Raw genomic sequence first — 22,408 nt, 5'->3', positions numbered from 1 at the left:
GTTCGTCATTGTCTCTGATTGGGAACCATATTTAGGTAGCCTGGGTTTCACTGTGTGTTTGTGGGTGATTGTTCCTGTCCTATGTGTCCCTGTGTTCACACTATATAGGCTGTTAGGGTTTCGTTACGTTTTGTTTTGTAGTATTGTATTGGAGATTCGTGTTTCGTATTATTAATAAACATGGATCGTAAACCACACGCTGCATTTTGGTCCGACTCTCTTTCGTATGAAGACGAAACTCATTACACAGAGCCTGTAATCTCAAATCAGTGCTCTCTGCTATTTAATCAAAGCACACAAGACAACAACAACAACAAAACGTGAAGGCAACTTGGTGTACCCTTTTAATGCGTCACAAACCAAGCTACACATTTCTGTCTTGTTTCTGCTTTTTTTTTTAAAACGTCACTGTGCTTATGGAAATCTTGATCAAAGTAATAATAGATTTTGAAGTACTGAAAATCTGCTTTGTTTCAGCCTATACATCCTAACAGAGATTATCAGAATCATAACACAGACATGTTAAAGGCCCACAGAGACATTACTCACAAACAAATAAGCATAAGTGCATAAGTGCCCTGTTTCTATGACCAGCACACATATGAGAAGAGTCCATAGGATTTCATGTGAACAATGAGCACACTGGAACTACTTGACAATATCATCTTTAAACGTGTTTTCAAGTTGCAACACTGATAGAACCGATAATGTATCTACTCTGAAATCATATTCAATCACACGCTTGGTTGCCTCCCTTTATTTGCTTTGACAAGACAGTGAACAACTGCTTTACCAACTGCTGTAACCAACCCCTCTCTAGGTAACACTTAACTATCAAATCAACCAGGGGCGGACTTCGTAAATTGGAGGCCCCAGGGAGAGGACAAGCTGACATGCCATATTATTTTTAGGCCAGACAGCATCAGATACATGGCCTACACTTACAGTGCCTTCAGAAAGTATTCACACACCTTGACTTTTTCCACATTCTGTTATGTTACAACCTGAATTAAAATGGATTAAATATATTTTTTTTAGGTCACTGCCCGACAAACAACACCCCATAATGTCTGAATTAATTATACTGAACAAAAATATAAACGCAACATGTAAAGTGTTGGTCCCATGTTTCATGAGCTGAAGTAAAAGACACAGAAATGTTCCATATGCACAAAAAGCTTATTTCGTTTTTTCACAAATTTGTTTACATCCCTGTTAGTGAGTACTTCTCCTTTGCCAAGATAATCAATCCACCTGACAGGTGAGGCATATCAATAAGCTGATTAAACAGCTCTGGCTAAGCCACTCAATGGCTTTTCTACAGACAATGGAATTCTCCAGTTGGAACATTATTGATGTTGCTGTTTGGACATAAATTATGGACTTTATGTAACAAATCAAACATTTACTTTCGAACTGGGATTCCTGGGAGTGCATTCTGATGAAGATCATCAAAGGTAAGTTAATATTTATAATGTTATTTCTGACTTCTGTTGACTACCCAACATGGCGGATATTTCTTTGGCTGGATTGGGCTCTGAGCGCCATACTCAGATGATGCTTTTTACGTAAAGTCTTTTATAAATCTGACACGGCGGTTGCATTAAGGAGAAGTCTATCTTTAATTCTGTGAATAACACTTGTATCTTTTATCAATGATTATTATGAGTATTTCTGGGAATTGATGTGGCTTTCTGCAAAACCACCGGATGTTTTGGAAGCAAAACATTACTGCACGTAACACGCCAATGTAAACTGAGATTTTTGGATATAAATATGCACATTATCGAACAAAACATACAAGTATTGTGTAACATGATGTCCTATGAGTGTCATCTGATGAAGATCATCAAAGGTTAGTGACTAATTTTATCTATATTTCTGCTTTTTGAGACTCCTATCTTTGGCTGGAAAAATGGTTGTGTGTGTTTTTGTGACTTGGCTCTGACCTAAAATAATCATCTGTTGTGCTTTCGTTGTAAAGCCTTTTTGAAATCGGACACGATGGGTAGATTAACAAGACGTTTATCTTTCATTTGCTGTATTGGACTTGTTAATGTGTGAAAGTTACATATTTCTAAAAAATATTTTTCAATTTCTTTGATATTCGTACTGGATCTAACCGTCTGGGCAAGAGTTTCACTACTAATGTCAAAAAGGGGCGCGCTCAGTGGGGATCCTTGCCGGACCCCTCTTTAAATGATGAAAGCTGCAGATAAATGTCCATTTACTCTGACTCTAGGGTGGGGAGTCAAATAAAGGATTTGGACTCATGTAATGACCTTGGGACCAAATCCAAATTCATGCAGCACTTGAAACAGATAAGATACCTGATCAAAAGCCTTCTGTGCATCCAGAGACAGAGCCACATTTTCCCCACCCTGAGTCTGGGCAGATGATGTAACATTTAGGCATCTTTTTATATTATCTGACAGTTGATGACCAGCAACGAACCCCGTTTGATCAGGGTTTATAATATATGTTATGACTTATCCTAGTCGCTTTGCCAAGATGGAAGTGAGCAGTTGGTAACTGTTTCAGTGCAAAGAGATAAGTCAAAATAAATTACAATCAGTAGCATCTTTGCCTTCTTTAAAACACTGATCAGAGATTCTCTCCAAGTATACAGTGAGATAGATCTCTGGTTTCTAATACATTTGAAAACACTTCCACTAATATTAATGTTAGCTCTCTGTGTACATCCAAGGGATGTACACTAATATTGGAGTGACATGGTCCGGGAAGGTTTTAAACAATTCAGTAATATGCCCATCAGAACCGAGACTTTCATTATTTTAGCGTTTTTGAGAACTTCTGACATGGGTCTATCTAGTTCTGTCACTGCTGAGCTCGTCAACTCAGGAAGTTCAATGCCTCAGAGGAAATGTTGTAGTTTATCAGGCTCAGGACATTTTTCTAGATAGAAAATGAACAGAGAGTAGCAGCAGTTTAAAAGAGTGGGGGGAGGGGGGGGCAAATCAAATAGTCTGGGTTGCTATTTGATTAGCTGTTCAGGAGTCTTATGGCTTGGGGGGTAGAAGCTGTTAAGAAGCCATTTTGACCTAGACTTAGTGCTCCGGTACCGCTTGCCGTGCGGCAGAGGGAACAGTCTATGACTAGGGTGGCTGGAGTCTTTGACAATTTTAAGGCCTTCCTCTGACACCACCTGGTATAGAGGTACTGGATGGCAGGAAGCTTTGCCCCAGTGATGTACTGGGCAGTATGGACTACCCTCTGTAATGCCTTGCAGTCGGAGGCTGAGCAGTTGCCATATCAGGCAGTGATGCAAACTGTCAGGATGCTCTCGATGGTGCAGCTGTAGAACCTTTTGAGTATCTGAGGACCCATTCCAAATCTTTTCAGTATCCTGAGGAGCTATAGGTTTTGTCGTGCCCTTTTCAAGACTGTCTTAGTGTGTGTGGAACATGATAGTTTGTTGGTGATGTGGACACCAAGGAACTTGAAGCTCTCGACCTGCTCCACTACAGTCCCATCGACGAGAATGGGGGTGTGCTCCGTCCTCCTTTTCCTGTAGTCCACAATCATCTCCTTTGTCTTGATCACGTTGAGGGAGATGTTGTCCTGGCACCACACGGCCAGGTCTCTGACCTCCTCCCTAAAGGCTGTCTCATCGTTGTCGGTGATCAGTCCTACCACTGTTGTGTCATCTGCAAACTTAATGATGGTGTTGGAGTCGTGCCTTGCCATGCAGTCATGAGTGAACAGGGAGTAAAGGAGGGGACTGAGTAAGCAGCCCTGAGGTGCCTCTGTGTTGAGGATCAGCGTGGCGGATGTGTTTTTACCTACACTTACCACCTGGGGGCGGCGGATAGTCAGGAAGTCCAGGATCCAGTTGCAGAGGGATGTGTTTAGTTCCAGGGTCCTTAGCTCAGTGATGTGCTTTCAGGGCACTATGATGTTGAACGCTGAGCTGTAGTCAATGAATAGCATTCTCACATAGGTGTTCCTTTTGTCCAGATGGGAAAGGGCAGTGTTGAGTGCAATAGAGATTGTATTTTCTGTGGATCTGTTGGGGGAGATATGCAAACTGGAGTGGGTCTAGGGTTTCTGGGATAATGGTGCTGATGTGAGCCATGACCACCCTTTCAAAGCACTTCATGGATACAGATGTGAGTGCTACAGGTCAGAAGTAATTTAGGCAGGTTACCTTAGTGTTCTTGGGCACAGGGACAATGGTGGTCTACTTGAAACATGTTGGTATTACAGACTCAGTCAGGGACAGGCTGAACATGTCAGTGAAGACACGTGCCATTTGGTCAGTGCATGCTCGGAGTACACATTTACTTATCTTATTTCACCTTTATTTAACCAGGTAGGCTAGTTGAGAACAAGTTCTCATTTACAACTGCGACCTGGCCAAGATAAAGCATAGCAGCGTGAACAGACAACACAGAGTTACACATGGAGTAAACAATAAACAAGTCAATAACACAGTAGAAAAAAAAGAATCTATATACATTGTGTGCAAAAGGCATGACGAGGAAGGCAAATAATTTAAATTTACCAGATTAACACTGGAGTGATAAATGATCAGATGGTCATGTGCAGGAAGATATACTGGTGTGCAAAAGAGCAGAAAAGTAAATAAATAAAAACAGTATGGGGATGAGGTAGGTAAATTGGGTGGGCTACAGCTGCAGCGATCGGTTAGTTGCTCAGATAGCAGATGTTTAAAGTTGGTGAGGGAGATCCTGGCAATCCGTCTGGCCCTGCTGCCTTGTGAATGTTGACATGTTAACCTTTCTAGCGGAACCCCTCAACAACATTCCACTGAAAAGGCAGTGCGCGAAATTCAAAAATATTGTTTTTAAATATGTAACTTTCACACATTAACAAGTCCAATACAGCAAATGAAAGTTAAACATCTTGTTAATCTACCCATCGTGTCCGATTTCAAAAATGCTTTACAGCTAAAGCACAACATATGATTATGTTAGATCACCGCCAAGGCTAAAAAACACACAGCCAGTGATTTTGCAGAAATAATCATAAGAAACATTGATAAAAGATATTGTTTTTCACAGAATTAAAGATAGACTTCTCCTTCATGCAACCGCTGTGTCAGATTTCAAAAAGAAGGCACTCCAAGGAATCCCAGTTCGACAATAAATGACTGATTTCTTCCATAAAGTTCCATCATTTATGTCCAAATAGCCACTTGTTGTAAGCATGGTCAGCCCAGTAATCCATCTTCATGAGGTGCAGACACTTTATCCAGACAAAAACTCGAAAAGTTCCGTTACAGTCCTTTAGAAACATGTCAAACGATGTATGGAATCAATCCTTAGGATGTTTTTAACATAAAACATCAATAATGTTCCAACCGGAGAATTACTTTGTCATCAGAAAAAGCACTGGAACGCAACGTAACTCTGTCGGGAGCACGCGTCATGAGACCATGGCTCTTTGCCAGACCACTGACACAGAGGTCTCATGAGCCCCTCCTTTATAGTAGAATCCTTATTCAAGTTTCAAAAGATGGTTGACATCTAGTGGAAGCCATAGGACGTGCAACCTCATCCATATCTCAATCTGTATTCGGTAGGCCAAGCTTTGAAAAACTACAAACCTCAGATGTCCCACTTCCTGGTTGGATTTTTCTCAGGTTTTCGCCTGCCATATGAGTTCTGTTATACTTATAGCCATCATTCAAACAGTTTTAGAAACTTCAGAGTGTTTTCTATCCAATACTAAACATAATATGCATATATTAGCATCTGGGACAGAGAAGGAGGCAGGTCACTCTGGGCACGCTATTCATCCAAAAGTGAAAATGCTGCCCCCTATCCCAAAAAGGTTAAAAGGTCTTATTCACATAGGCTACGGAGAGCGTTTTCCTGTTTGTTTATGGCTGTATACAGCTCATTGAGTGCGGTCTTAGTGCCAGCATCGGTTTGTGGTGGTAAATTGACAGCTACGAAGAATTTAGATGAAAATTCTCTTGGTAAAAAGTGTCGTCTACAGCTTATCAGAATATACTCTACCTCAGGTTAGCAAAACCTTAGATATCGTCTACCAGCTGTTGTTTACAAATATACATAGACCACCACCCTTGTCTTAATGAGGCCGATGTTCTATCCTGCCGGAGAAAAAAACTAAAATCTGCCTGCTGTATATAATTCATGTCGCCACGACTCGATGAAACACAAGAGATATTACAGTTTTTATGTCCCGTTGGTAGGATATACGTGACCACAGTCTATTTTATTATCCATTAATTGTACGTTGGCTAATGGTAAAAGGAGATTACCCACTCGCCGTCGGATCCAGACCTTCATCCCCGTTACCTCCGTCTCTTTCTCCTGTGAATGACAGGGATGTGGGCCTTGTCTGGTGTCTGAAGTAAATCCTTTGCGTCCGACTCATTAAAGAAAAAGTATTTCTCCAGTACGGGGTGTGTAATTGCTGTCCTGAAATCTAGAAGCTATTTTCGGTTATAAGACAAGGTGGCAGAAACATTATGTTCAAAATAATTTACAAATAATGCAAAAAAACACACACAATAGCACAACTGGTTAGAGGGCCATAAAACGGCAGCCAATATTACACTTATGTACTTATGTAAATGAGGTATTTCTGTATTTAATTTTCAATTCATTTTCAGAAATGTAAAAAAATATATATATTTTCACTTTGTCATTATAGGGTATTGTGTGCAACACAACAAAATGTGGAGAAGCCACCTCGACGACGAAGGTGTCATGTCAGCAGCGGCTGTTTGTTACAAAATAAATGCCTTAACATTTTCTCTGAAAGCACCTTTTTATATTTATTTTATGATTATTTTACTATTATTATTTTGTTAAATTATGCCCAGCCCTTGATGATGTGTGGCCTGAGACAATGGTCTCTTCTGCCTAATGGTAAACCCACCACTGGAACCTACTGGATTACAGCTCTGCCCTGCCAGCAATGACGGCTTGGATTAATGACACATGAAAAGCAATCTCCACACCCGAGAGGACCAGGCCCACAAGGGCACACTCAGCTCCACACATAATAAACATCCCATAATCGGGAACGCTCGCATCGCATGCCTGCTGATGCGACCAGGGCCGTAAATCTGTAAAACTTTACTTCTGCAGGTTTATTTGTGGTCCCTGGGCTTCTGGCCCCATAGCCTGCTGCTCCTCCTGTAATGTGTTTGGACAGACCATCGTTGGGGCCTTTTCAGTTGCTCTTGTTTCACTGAGCAGGAGATCTCTGCGAGAAAAAACACCTTCACTGAGATGATTAGGTCATGCGTAGATGGTTGCATGTAGCCTAGTGGTGAAGAGCGTTGGGCCAGTAACTGCAAGGTATCCGTTCTGAGCCTACTAGTTGAACAAAATCTGAGAAGGTTTTCTTTGTGCAAAGCACTTAACCCTAATGTCTCCTGTAAGACATATATTGGATAAGAGTGTTTTCTAAATGTGTAGAGTAATGTATTTCTAATGATGGGAATGTATCCATTTTGAACTTCTACGACAGTAATTATTTATTTACATAAATCTTCCTATTGACTCCTCAACCATTACTAATCCACCAATATGTTAATGACAAACAATGTTTTCTTGCCTTTACTAATCCACCAATATGTTAATGGTCAACCATGTTTTCTTGCCTTTACTAATCTGCCAATATGTTAATGACAAACCATGTTTTCCTGGCTTTGATCATGTGCACGAGAGACGACAGTACATTTGGGTTAGCTCTACCTCAGTGACAGAGCATTAGTAACACACTGGCCAACGACCACCGTTTGGGCAGGAAGTTAGGTCACAGTACTGTGTAGTATTTAAAAAAACACAACCTACTGTATCGCTACAACACGACTTCATCCTGACAGTCCATCCCCACCCACATGTCAAAATGCTGGGAGATGTCTAAGACTAACTAGCTAAGGCCCAGGCACTGGGGGACAAGTGAAGGCAGGCAGACATGACTGGGTGATACCGGGGACAGGGGGAGACAGGCAGACATGACTGGGTGATACCGGGGACAGGGGGAGACAGGCAGACATGACTGGGTGATACCGGGGACAGGGGGAGACAGGCAGACATGACTGGGTGATACTGGGGACAGGGGGAGGCAGGCAGACATGACTGGGTGATACCGGGGACAAGGGGAGGCAGGCAGACATGACTGGGTGATACCGGGGACAGGGGGAGGCAGGCAGACTTGACTGGGTGATACCAGGGACAGGCTGCCAGACATGGCTCAGTGATACCTGGGACAGGTGGGGGCAGGCAGACATGGCTGGGTGATCTGATCTAAGTGGTAAGGTGTAATCAGTAATTGCAGGCCTCTCTGCATTGGCTACAATTAATAAAATATGATGTGGTGTATTATTCAGCCAGGAGTGGGGCAGAAGCATGTCATCGCTGTGCCATGTGAATAATAACAGACCATTACTGATGCTGCAGGTTGCTCATTACTCTGATTGTCCTGGAAATGGTGAGGTTGTGAATCTATTATTTTCTAAATTGTTGAGGGGAAATGCAGGCGCATTTATCACCATGCTGTACGCACCATGGAGCTCAACTGTACTAACACACACTGTTCATACCCACACAGGCGCACACGTTTATTTCCCGTTATACATTTTCTCATTGACTTGCGTACAAAACTGAGCTAGCTAGCTACTTGGCTACTCTGGGACAATCTCACTTGTTTTTTCACTCACTCAAAATGACCAGAAAACTCAACCCAGTTTTACTTAAACATGTTATCTTTTGAATACGTAACCACGCGTATAAACCGTAAAACAGGATTTAAAAAAAAGGAAACACTGAGAGCTAGCTTCTCTGTTCTTTTCACCAGACTACTTCCAACAGTCACGGACCAACGTGCGGAGAAGAGAGGCATGCGCCTGCAGCTGTAACATTCCGAATGCCTCGCCTAGTGGTAGTGTTAAGTAATACATGTGTATCAATGCAACACCATGGACGACTACAGTAATAGTGGAGTGAATGGCACAGAAATAAGACATTTTTATTTTTAACACACTTGAATTATTATACTCAGCTAGGCTAAAAAAACTTTTAATTTTACAGAATGGCATTACAGCCATTGCAATTAGACATGTGGAAACCTTCCTACAGCAATTTATTTTCATGTGAGGAGAATAACACCATTTTAACCAATCATGTGAACTTGCAATTCCACATGGGAAAGTGAGATTTACACGTGGATTTATGTGGAATTGTTTTAGATGTGAAACTGCAAATATGATTTTCACATGTTAATGTCTTTCAAATGTGAACTTGCAATTCCACATGAGGTGAAAAGATGCTATATACAGTATACGAGGTGCAAATGTGAACTCTAAATGTTATACATGTGAAATTTAAGCTCAATCACATGTGAAAACTTTAAAAAGAGAACAGATGAGAAGAAGCTCTGTAGCTAATATCAAATGTACCAACACTGTAATAATTTAATCTTAAGCAGATTTAAGATGGGGATATAGAAAGTCAATCTACTTATTTTTCCAAAGCTATACCAGTGATTTGTTAAATGTCAAGACGACTGCTAAACAGAGTTTTTCATTTTAAAATGAATGGTTCTTGCTGACATTTATAGTTGTGTGTAACAACTGCAGGCTGCAACAAGCCAATGAAGATGCTGACAAAGTCAAACATTGAATGTCATTCCATCAAATGAGATGAAAACAATCATTAAAGACCATAATTAACTTTGTATTCATTTGGTAAATCAATGAGACTGCATGAACCTTGTTACTTTGCATGACAAAGTCATCTGGCAGAGCGGGGCTTTGATTTGCCATTTCGCCAAAGTTTGCAGCAATGTTGTCAATAATCTAAGCAAGGACAGAGAGACTGCTGGGTAATCAGTAGCAGTGGAAGAAACAGTCACCCTTTTGTTTCTCTCTTTCTCTGTTTCTCTCTCTCTCTTTCTCTGTTCCTCACTTTCTCTCTCTGTTTTTCGCTGTTTCTCTCTTTTTGTTTCTTTCTGTTTCTCTCTCTCTCTGTTTCTCTCTCTCTCTTTCTCTGTTTCTCACTTTCTCTCTCTGTTTCTTGCTGTTTCTCTCTCTTTGTTTCTTTCTGTTTCTCTCTCTCTCTGTTTTTCTCTCTTTCTCTGTTTCTCGCTGTTTCTCTCTCTCTCTTTCTCTGTTTCTCGCTGTTTCTCTCTCTGTTTCTCGCTGTTTCTCTCGCTGTTTCTCTCTCTCTCTGTTTTTCAATCTCTCTTTCTCTGTTTCTCTCTGTTTCTCGCTGTTTCTCTCGCTGTTTCTCTCTCTCTCTGTTTTTCAATCTCTTTCTCTGTTTCTCGCTGTTTCTCTCTCTGTTTCTCTCTCTCTCTCTTTGTTTCTTTCTGTTTCTCTGTCAATCTCTCTCTCACACTCTTTCTCTCTCACTCCATTTCTCTTTGTTTCTCTCTCTCTCTGTTTTTCAATCTCTCTTTCTCTGTTTCTCGCTGTTTCTCTCTCTGTTTATCTCTCTCTCTCTCTCTTTGTTTCTTTCTGTTTCTCTCTCTGTTTCTCTGTCAATCTCTCTCACACTCTTTCTCTCTCACTCCATTTTTCTTTGTTTCTCTCTCTCACTCTCTTTCTCTGTTTCTCTCACTCTTTCTCCCTCACTCTCTGTTTCTCTCTCTCTCTCTCTCTCTCTCTCTCTCTCTGTTTCTCTCTCTCACTCTGTTTCTCTCTGTTTCTCTCCCTCACTCTCACTTTCTCTCTCACTCTCTGTTTCGCTCTCACTCTCCCACTCTCACTCACTCTCTGGTTAGTAACTAAGGTGACTGGAGCACCTTGCGCTCACACACTCTCAGCTTTCAGGGGTGGTGTGTGAAAATCACACCATGCTCCATTCCAGCTGAATAGAACACCATCTGGCACTGTTCGGAGAGCGATAATGTAATGATGTGAAGTCTCTTCAAGTTCCTTGAAAAATATGATTCTGAGTAGGGTTGCACATTTCGGGGAATATTCAGAGGTGGAAACTTTCCGTGGGAATTAAAGGGAATATATGGGAATTAACGGAAATATATGCAAATGAATATTAATACCATTTAGATGTTTTTTGCATTGGATATATTTACCAAATCATATTGGAGACAGAAACATAAACATGATCTTATCATAAGTAGACATAATTGCAAATGATTAAAACCTTCCAATAGAATCGTTTTTAAAACTATTTAGTTACAAATTTAACTTTAATTAAATGAGTTGACGCTTCACATAGGATGATTTCACTGAACAACAAAAGAAAGGGAACATTGAATGATCCCCAATGATCCATCGCATCTCCCAAAAACATTTTCAACATACATCTGTAAAATGATAGTCTACAAACTAAAGCTATGGTTGTCTTCCTCTCAGGCTTCCATGTCTTCTCCCTGGACCTCCTCAATGGCCACCTCTTGAACATCAGACTGAGGCCGCATCTTCACTGTCACTTTCCAACATTGTTGAGGATGGCTCGTTGTCAATCTCAAAAAGCCTACAATTTGCCCGGATAGCCACCAATTTTTCAACCCTTGTATTGGTCAGCCTGTTCCGTGCTTTGGTGTGTGTGTTCCCAAACAAGGACCAGTTGCGCTCTGAGGCGGCTGATGTTGGTGGGATTTGGAGGATGATAGAGGCAACATGGGAAAGAGCCTCTGATCCACAAAGTCCCTTACATCAGGTGGCACGACTGACATATTGCATCTCCATCCCAATGATGTAGTTATTTATTCCTTGCCCACGAACATTCAACCATCCATCAGAAATGATTGCAATACAATCTGCTTTCTCTATGATTTGCTTGACATTCACTTGAACTTTGTTGAACTCTGCATCCAGCAAATGAGTAGATAAAGCATGTCTGGTTGGAGGTGTGCATGCAGGGAAATCTCTTCCAATACACATTGCCTGTGAGCATCAGAGGTGAACCAGTTGCATACACAGCTCAAGCAAGACATTCATCAGCATTTCTCTGACCTCGTTCCTCTGTTGAGTCAAAAAAAAACTTCTGATTCCAGGAGGACCATGAGCTGTTGCTATTGATAAGGTATCTGATTTATCAATTTCACCTCAAATATAGAAGTAGACAGACTTTTGTCAGAGGTTGCTTGTTGTGAGCGCCGAGGGAACTTTATGCACTTGGCCAGATGATTCTGCAACTTTGTTGCCTTCTTCACATATGATTTGACACAGTATTTGCAAATGTACACAGCTTTTCCTTCTACATTAGCTGCAGTGAAATGTCTCCACACATCAGATAGTGCCTGTGGCATTTTCCTGTAAAGATTAGAAAAAAATGAGTAATAAATAAATAAATACAATTTATTGTAAAGATAAATAGTTAAGCAGTTAGATTAAACAAATCCATTGTAATATATATATATATATATATATATATATATATATATATATATTTTTTTTTTAATTAAACAGTTAGCAGGCTCAAACAAGCTAAAACCCACATGGTAGCCATAACTAACTAGCAGAAATTGTTAACAAGTTCAAAATTATTTAAACACACTTCGCTGTAGGCTACTATTTACTAGTTAACAAAAAATTATGTATGTCATATAAAATAAATTAACCCCACCCAGTTTTGAATCAAAACTTACCAGAAAGCATGTAGTCCTTGGCTCAGACAGGGTAGTAGTGTGGGCTCAATAGCATCTCATTAGTGTGCAAGATCTTGAAAATCAGCTGATGTGATGGAAGTGTGCACTGCACATGTGATGGAAGAATGCACTGTGCATGCAGAGGGTTGAAATTCCATTGAATTGGGGATAGTTTAACCAAAACACGCCACAAGACTTACAGTAGAATTACCTTTTGTGTATCCCACAAAAAAAAGGTTTACTGTTAGCTTATAACTTTTTTGAGGAATTTAAGCTAAATTAACTTTCCCATGGAAATTTAGTGGAATGTTCCCGACCCTTCGCAACCCAAATTCTGAGTATTTGTTTGGTGCATGAAAAGGCTTTAGTTGGGTTTCCTTCTTCCCATGTTATTGTTGAGGCTCCGGGGCCATATGTGTTGGTACTTTTAATCTTCACACCTCAGATCAGATGAGCAGCCCTGGTAATTAAGACGGAGTGCATTCTGTGTCTAGCAGACAAAGGCCTGCCTCCTGCAGAAGGTCATCCGATGACAGAGGACCGGAGAGGTCAATCTCAGGAAGACAGCAGAAGGTGTTTTCAATGCTTTGGAGAATGATTCGGTACATATTGTTATGGTCTTCCTGTACAATTCAATAGTTATTCAAAACACTGTAGCCAATCCATAAGATTCTAAAGTGGACAAATATGTATAACGGATGTCACGTTGTCAACGGATGTCAACGGATGTCGCGTTGCTTGCTTAACGAGTACCACTTCCTACGTGTGTGGCTGAAAAAGCTGAATTCACTAATTGAAAGCGGTGTCCAGATACTTTTGTATGTGTATATATACAGTAGCAATCAAAAGCTTGGACACACCAACTCATTCAAAGGTTTTTCTTTATTTTGCTATTTTCTACATTGCAGAATAATAGGGAAGACATCATACCTATGAAATAACACATAACACATATGAAATCAAAAGTGTTAAACAATTCAAAATATACTTTATTTTTGAGATGATTCAAAGTAGCCACCCTTTGCCTTGATGACAGCTTTGCACACGCTTGGCATTCTCTCAACCATGTTCATGAGGTAGTCACCTGGAATGCAATTCAATTAACAGGTGTGCCTTGTTAAAAGTACATTTTTGGAATTTCTTTCCTTCTTAACTTCTTGGTGAAAGGGTGCAGTATATTCACGTCCGGATGAAATGCATGCCCAAATTCAACTGTCTGCTACTCATCCCCAGAAGATAAGATATGCATATTATTAGTAGATTTGGATAGAAAACACTCTGAAGTTTCTAAAACTGTTTGAATCATGTCTGTGAGTATAACAGAACTTATTAGCAGGCGAAACCCCGAGGACAAACCATTCAGATTTCTTTTTTGAGGTCACTCTCTTTTCAATGTGTTTTCATTGGGAATCCAGATTTCTATCGCTTCCACTGGATGTCAACAGTCTTTAGAAATTGGTTGAGGTTCCTTTGTGTAATGAAGAAGTAAGGCCATCTTGAACGAGGGTCACTTGAAGTGTACTGTTAGATAGAGGTGCGTGACCAGAAAGCATGCTTCAGTTTGTTTTCTTCCTGTATTGAACACAGATCATCCCGCCTTTAATTTTATTGATAATTTACATCAAAAAATACCGAAAGTTGTATTACAAAAGTAGTTTGAAATGTTTTGGCAAAGTTTACAGGTAACTTTTGAGATATTTTGTAGTCACAAAATGAGCAAGTTGGAACCAGCTTTTTTCTGGATCAAACGCGCCAAATAAATGGACGTTTTGGATATATATTGACGGAATTAATCGAACAAAAGGACCATTTGTGATGTTTATGGGGCATATTGGAGTGCCAACACAAGTAACTCGTCAAAGGTAAGGCATGAATTATATTTTTATTTATGCGTTTTGTGTCGCGCCTGCAGGGTTGAAATATGCTTTCTCTCTCTGTTTACTATGGGGCTATCCTCAGATAATAGCATCGTTTGCTTTCGCCGAAAAGCCTTTTTGAAATCTGACATGTTGGCTGGATTCACAACAAGTGTAGCTCTAATTTGGCATGTGTGATTTAATGAAAGTTCTATTTTTATAGTAATTTATTTGAATTTGGCTCTCTGCATTTTCCCTGACTTTTGGCCAGGTGGGACGCTAGCGTCCCACATATCCCAGAGAGGTTAATGCGTTTGAGATAATCAGTTGTGATGTGACAAGGTAGAGGTGGTATACAGAAGATAGCCCTATTTGATAAAAGACCAATCCCATATTATGGCAAGAACAGCTCAAATAAGGAAAGAGAAACATCAGTCATCATTACTTTAAGACATGAAGGTCAGTCAATGCGGAAAATGCCAAGAACTTTGAACTTTGAAACTTTCTTCAAGTCCAGTCGCAAAAACCATTAAGCGTCACGATGCAACTGGCTTTCATGAGGATCGCCAAAGGAAAGGAAGACCCAGAGTTACCTCTGCTGCAGAGAATAAGTTCATTAGAGTTACCAGCATCAGAAATTGCAGCCCAAATAAATGCTTCACAGAGTTCAAGTAATAGACACATCTAAACATCAATTGTTCAGAGGCGACTGCGTGAATCAGGCCTTCATGGTCGAATTGCTTCAAAGAAACCACTACTAAAGGACACCAATGAGAATAAGAGACTTATTTGGGCCAAAAAACACGAGCAATGGACATTAGACCGGTGGAAATCTGTTCTTTGGTCTGATGGGTCCAAATTTGAGATTTTTGGTTCCAACCTCCATGTCTTTGTGAGACGCAGAGTAGGTGAACGCATTTGCATCTCTGCATGTGTGGTTCCCACCGTTAAGCATGGAGGAGGAAGTGTGATGGTGAGGGGGTGCTTTGCTAGTGACATCGTCTGGGATTTATTTAGAATTCAAGCCACACTTACTTAACCAGCATGGCTACCACAGCATTCTACAGCGATATGCCATCCCATCTGGTTTGCGCTCAGTGGGCCTATCAATTGTTTTTAACAGGACAATGACCAAAACACACCTCCAAGTTGTGTAAGGGCTATTTAACTAAGAAGGAGAGTGATGGAGTGCTGCATCAGATGACTTGGCCCCCACAATCACCCAACCGCAACCCAATTGAGATGGTTTGGGATGAGTTGGACCACAGAGTGAAGGAAAAGCAGCCAACAAGTGCCCAGCATATGTGGGAACTCCTTCAAGACTGTTGGAAAAGCATTCCTCATGAAGCTGGTTGAGAGAATGCCAAGAGTGTGCAAAGCTGTCATCAAGACAAAGCGTGGCTACTTTGAAGAATGTCAAATATAACACATATTTCGATTTGTTTAACACTTTTTTGGTTACTACAGGGCTCCATATGTGTTATTTAATAGTTTTGATGCCTTCACTATTAATCTACAATCGAGAAAATAGTAAAAAATTAAGAAAAACCATAGAACGAGTAGGTGTTCTAAAACATTTGACTGGTAATGTGTGAGGAAATAGCAAGTATTTTTTAAACGGTTTGTTTGAGATACAAGTTTTTGAGGTTGGGGTTTTTTAAGTGTTTTTTTTTCTCCAATTTATGCTTAGGCCACAAATACGAGTTTAGGATTAGTCAACAACATTATTTGGGAATGAGTTAAAATAATACGAAATTCTAAAGTGAGATTTTCCCTGAACTGTTTAAGAAAATCAACATCAGGTCTGGAGGACACATTACCATTCATGCCACAGACAGTGAGCAGTGGAGGCACAATTCTTAAAAGGAAGCTATAATGGATTAGATTAGAGATTACATGGTTGACTTGAAGATTATAGAGAGCGTTTGCACAGAAACAGATACCAGACAAAAGGGTAAAACTCACACAACCCACACTATGAACTGGCATGCCTTTCAGACAGTCCTCTTGAATAACCCTCCTGTAATCCACCCCCTGAAAAAAAAAAATATATATATAAAATCGAAGAGTTTCTCTATTGTGTATACACTGACCACATCATGTTTGAACACGAATTGCGAAATGAATAGGCTACACTGTAGATGTCGATTTGAAAGGCTTGGCTGAAGACAAGCCAGAAGTGTAAACGGCAGTTTGTGTGTGTTCACTACAGCTCAAGAGGTCGATAGTGGTGGAAATGTTTCTGAGGAAACAGAGCTGCGTTCAGAATCCTCCAGGGAAGCTCTGAACCTTGTGACTGGCCAACATCCCTTATGTTCTACATCAATGTCCATACTATCTTTTCATAGTGGTGAAGGAGAGAGAATCCTCTTCACACTAAAGACGGATGAACTTCATGTGACTTTTCCCACCCTTCCTTACCTTGTACCCTGTGATGTTTCCAGGCGAGTTCAAGGGAAAGTGACAAGCAGATCAAACAGAAAGCACTTACTTAACACTTCTGGGCATATAGCAAGCATCGCCAATTCCTAGCAGTGGCAACATTTTATGGTTCAGTTAATTGTTATTGCAGAGATGCCCATTTAATTGGTAACACCTTATAGACTTACACATTCCACTCCGCCTGACACAACTCATCACTGTAACCAAACTTTTATGATATTTTAGGTTTCTATCACATCCATCCACTGTCTTCTGCAGCACTATCTCTCTGTGCAGAGAGTTGCCACTAGCTGCATTTAAAATCTCCCGGTTAACTGGTCCACCATCGCCATCACACTGCACACTGCCCTATCCCATCTGGACAAGAGGAATCAAATCAAATGGTCTTGGTCAAATACACGGGGGGGTCCTTGTTAGCGGACTGCGAAGGTGGCACTGTATTATCCTCAAAGTGGCCAAAGAAGGTGTTTAGTTTGTCTAGAAGCGTGACGTAGGTGTCCATGAACTGGCTGGTTTTCTTTTTAGTCTGTTATTTTCTGTAGACCCTGCCAAATATGTCTCGTGTCTGAGCCGTTGAATTGTGACTCTTTGTCCCTGTACTGGCATTTCGCTTGTTTGATTGCCTTGCGGAGGGAAAAACTGTACTGTTTATATTCAGCCATATTCTCAGACCTCTTTCCATGGTTAAAAGCGATGGTTCGCACTTTCAGTTTTCAGCGAATGCTGCCAGCCATCCATGATTTCTGGTTAGGATAGGTTCTAATAGTCACAGCGGGTACAACATCTCCAAAGCACTTCTTCATAAACTTACTCACCGAATCAGCGTACAGATCGATGTTGTTCTCTGAGGCTAACCGGAACATATCCCAGTCCGCATGATAGAAAAAATCTTGAAGCGTGGATTCCGATTGGTCAGACTAGTGTTGAATGGTTCTCGTCACTGGTACATCCTGTTTGAGTTTCTGCCTTTAAGATAGTAGGAGCAAGATAGCGTTGTGGTCGGATTTGGAGGGTGGGGAGGGCTTTGTATGCATTGCAGAAGTTAGAGTAGCAGTGATCGAGTGTATTACCACCGCCAGTTGTGCAATCAATATGCTGATAGAATTTAGGTAGCCTTGTTCTGAAATTTGCTTTGTTAAAATTCCCAGCTACAATAAATGCAGCCTCATGATATATGGTTTCCAGTTAATATAGAGTCCAGTGAAGTTCCTTGAGGGCTGTCTTGGTGTCTGCTTAGGGGGAATGCACACAGCTGTGACGATAACTTACGAGAATTCTCTTGGGAGGTAATATGGCCAGCATTTGATTGTAAGGAATTCTGGGTCGGGTGAGCAGAAGGACTTGAGTTCCTGTATTTTGTTATGATTACACCATGAGTGATTAATCATGAAGCATACACCCCTCCCTTCCTCTTCCCAGAGAGGTGTTTATCTCTTGTTGGCACGATGCATGGAGAAGAACGGTGGAAAAACGAAGTCCGACAACATATCCCAAGAGAGCCATGATTCTGTGAAACAGAGAATGTTTCAATCTCTGATGTCTCTCTGGAAGGCTCGAATTTAATCTACCTTGTTGTCAAGAGACTGGACATTGGCGAGTAGTATTCTCGGGAGCGGTGGGCGATGTGCATGTCTACGGAGCCTGACCAGGAGGCCGCTCCGTCTGCCTCTTCTGCAGCTCTGTTGTTTTGGGTCGGCTTCTGGGATTAGGTCCATTGTCCTGGGTGGTGGTCCAAACAGAGGATCCGCTTCGGGAAAGTCGTATTCCTGGTCGTAATGTTAGTAAGTTGAAGTCGCTCTTATATCCAATAGTTCTTACTGGCTGAATGTAATAAGACTTAAGATTTCCTGGGGTAACAATAAAAAGTAAGCAATAATGCATAAAAAATAAAATAAATACTGCATTGTTTCCAAAGGACTTGAAGCGAGGCGACTATCTCTGTCGGCGCCATCTAGAATACCTATGTGAGAATGCTATTAATTGACTACAGCTCAGCATTCAACACCATAGTACCCTCCAAGCTCAACATTAAGCTTGAGGCCCTGGGTCTCAACCCCGCCCTGTGCAATTGGGTCCTGGACTTTCTGATGGGCCACCCCCAGGTGGTGAAGGTAGGAAACAACATCTCCACTTCGCTGATCCTCAACACTGGGGCCCACAAGGGTGCAGGCTCAGCCCACTCCTGTACTCACCCATGACTGCGTGGCCATGCACGCCTCCAACTCAATCATCAAGTTTGCAGACGACACAATAGTAGTGGGCTTGATTCCCAAACAACGACAGCCTACAGGGAGGAGGTGAGGGCACTCAGAGTGTGATGTCAGAAAAACAACCTCTCACTCATTGTCAACAAAACAAAGGACATGATGGTGAACTTTAGGAAACAACAGAGCACCCCCCTATCCACATCGACGGGACATAGTGGAGAAGGTGGAAAAATGTCACTTAATCTGCGTACACATCACAGACAAACTGAAATGGTCCACCCACACCGACAGTGTGGTGAAGAAGGCACCACAGCGGCGCTCCAGAGGGTGGTGCGGTCTGCACAACGCATCACCGGGGACAAACTACCTGCCCTCCAGGTCACCTACAGCACCCGATGTCACAGAAGGCCAAAAAGATCATCAAGGACAACAACCAGCCGAGCCACTTCCTGTTCACCCCACTACTATTCAGTAGGTGAGGTCAGTACAGGTGCACCAAAGCTGAGACCGAGAGACTGGAAAAACAGCTTCCATCTCAATGCCATCAGACTGTTAATAAGCAATCACTAACTCAGAGAGGCTGCTGCCTACATAGACTCACATCATTGGCCACTTTAATACATGGATCACTAGTCACTTTAAATAATGCCACTTTAATCATGTTTACATATCTTACATTACTCATCTCATATGTATATACTGTATATACTGTATCTTATACCATCTATTGCAGCGGTCGCACCAACTTTTCGACCTGAAGATCACTGACATCATGATTTGACCTCGTTGACCATTAGATGCAGGTAGTATCAGTCCAGTAAAAGAAAAAAGCTAATCATTTCAATTCATGCTCCACAGTGCCTCACAAGTGCTAAACCAACCGATCTAGTTTGTTATCAAAGCTCGAGTTTTGAAATATAACATGGTCTGATTAACAATATTGTCAGGCCAATCATATAACCAATATGCTGTGACAATGTATTAAACCTACCGCCCAAACCTTATTCCTACAAAACTGTTTGTGTGAGGTTAATGTAAAAAAAAAAAAAAAAATTGAACAGTAGATCTCAGCTTGCTTTTCGACTGCAAAAGTGATCTTGACTCAGAAAAGGTTGGTGACCACTGATCTATCGCATCTTGCCTATGCTGCTCGGCCATCGCTCATCCATATATTTATATGTACATATTCTTATTCCATACCTTTAGATTTGTGTGTATTAGGTAGTTGGGAAATTGTTAGATTACTTGTTAGATATTGCTGCACTGTGGGACCTAGAATGACATAATTTCGCTACACTCGCATTATCATCTGCTAACCATGTGTATGTGACCAATAAAGTATCATTTGGATTTGATTTGGATGTCTCTATCCCTGAGACCTGTAAAGCATCACCAACAACTCAGTGTTGTTTCAGGTAACTTAAAATATCTGTTTTGCATTACAGCTCATAGTCTCGAAGTTCACCGTTTAACTGTAAGTACGCTCTGCTGCAACTGCAGAAGTAGAAACACTTTTTCTCTTGAAGGCAATGCTACTGAAAGTGTGATTGTCAATGTAAAGGTATTTCTCGAGTATAGTAAAAATGTGTATACACACACACACACACACACACACACACACACACACACACACACACACACACACACACACAGAGAAACACACGGATCACATAGAATGTTATACAGTACCTTTTGTTCTTTTGAGCTTTCTTCTTGTCCATTATGACAGGTACACAGTTGGTGAGCTCTGTCCAGTCGGCATGCAAACCACAGCTCCAGCCCGTAGAGAACCGAGAGAACAGCCAGGACTCGTCTTTGCCTGGTCGGTGGCATGTACATTTCTTCTGCCCTGACTTACAGTCGCATGGCTGCTCCAAACGAATATTCCTAACTAAGTGCCTTCCAAACGTGGTTCCACCAGTCTTTTGAATGTGTAAAAACACTATCACATCGTCTCCTTTGATATTGAAATCCACGTGCCGCTGAAGGTCTCGTTCAGTAAAGTTGAATTTTGACGGCAATTTCGGTGGGCTGTCATCCTCCAGTTCTGTGTAAAAGTCTTCGTTTGTCCGATATTGGGTAGAAAGTAGACTGGCCCCTCTCAATTTTTCACCAGTATTAAAGTGGCAAGAATTGCTGCCAGCTGGACAGATATATTGATAGCCTATCATTACAAAAATAATAGCTAAAATAGGAACTAAGATCAGCTTATTGGATTTCTCATCCATTATAACAATAAGGTGTTTTCATATTAGTGTGAATTATTACACATTATCCTTTCAGTAGTTGCTTCTTGATTCATCATAATAATGTCTACGGACCTTCAAAGTGCCACATGTTGATGGGCAAGACCTATCAAAAAGCGTATTCTGGTCTAAGCATGTAGCCTACCTTAATGTTTTAAGGATACGGCATTCATATTCATCAACGCAGATAATTTAAAACAAGGCAGGTTTGCAACAAACAAAAAACATGTCATATTTCGGTTACATATCCCTTGTTGGTTGTCCGAACTTCACAGACGGTGCTGCATACTAACGTCCCTCGTACTTGAATTTTAAGTGGAAACGAGCCATTCAAAATGTTTCATTCTGATCCCACAAAATGACAATTTACGTCTCGCGAAACAATCCCCGTCTGTTTAAATTCAGCACCACAAACATGCATGTAGGCTGGAGGTTACTGGAGAAACGTCAGACGTTATCCTTATGAGGCAAGTGACTGCAGCTCCGACTACAATGGGATGGGTCCTGAAACGTCCTCATACATCGCGCGGTTTAGTTTGTTTCAAATATTGTAGGCTACTACTTGAAGATGCTGTATCCAAGACTCCGTGATCATGTTACGCACTCTTCGTTGTCATATCCTATCTATTGATTTATGTGGACACATATTGTAGGCTACCTTGGCTATAGGCTAGCATAGGAGAAAGGGCTCATAATCTTATCTCGTAGTCGTAGAACAGATAGCCTGCATTCAGCTCTTACGGATCAGTCAGCACACACAAGTGACTGGACAACCGAAAGTCGATGAGAACGGAATGTGAGTTTAGTGCTGGGCAAATAGTAGATTTTATACTAAGAACATTTAACCAAACGCACGTTGAAAATGTTCTACGAAAGTCAATGGTTAGAATAATAAAATAAAAACGACAGCCAATCGAAGGTGGGAAAATGTATCCAGTCCAATCCAAATACTGTAGGCTACAAACTTCATGCAGCCGGTTTCATGCATTGACATATGGTTGCATGAGAGCCAAAAGCTATTGAAACACAGTTTGCACGATATTAATACATTCATGAAAAAAATAAATATAGACGT

The 22,408-nt window shown here is 41.1% G+C and overlaps 1 protein-coding gene across 1 annotated transcript in view; it reads right to left on the bottom strand.

Annotated features, from left to right (window-relative positions):
- Positions 1-22,115, bottom strand: part of LOC110501906 (heparan-sulfate 6-O-sulfotransferase 3-B) — a 141,539-nt gene extending 119,424 nt beyond the window's left edge. The window contains exon 1 of the mRNA XM_021579763.3: positions 20,777-22,115. Within this exon, the coding sequence (XP_021435438.3) occupies positions 20,777-21,315 (539 nt within the window). The 5' untranslated portion in view covers positions 21,316-22,115. The remainder of the gene's footprint in view (positions 1-20,776) is intronic.
- Between the last annotated feature and the right edge of the window lie 293 nt (positions 22,116-22,408).

Source organism: Oncorhynchus mykiss, chromosome 22 (genome assembly GCF_057628025.1).
Source record: "Oncorhynchus mykiss isolate SJ-2025 chromosome 22, ASM5762802v1, whole genome shotgun sequence".
Classification (NCBI taxonomy): domain Eukaryota; kingdom Metazoa; phylum Chordata; class Actinopteri; order Salmoniformes; family Salmonidae; genus Oncorhynchus; species Oncorhynchus mykiss.
Note: the sequence above shows the minus strand (reverse complement) of the source record. Positions and strands in the feature narration are given on the sequence as shown.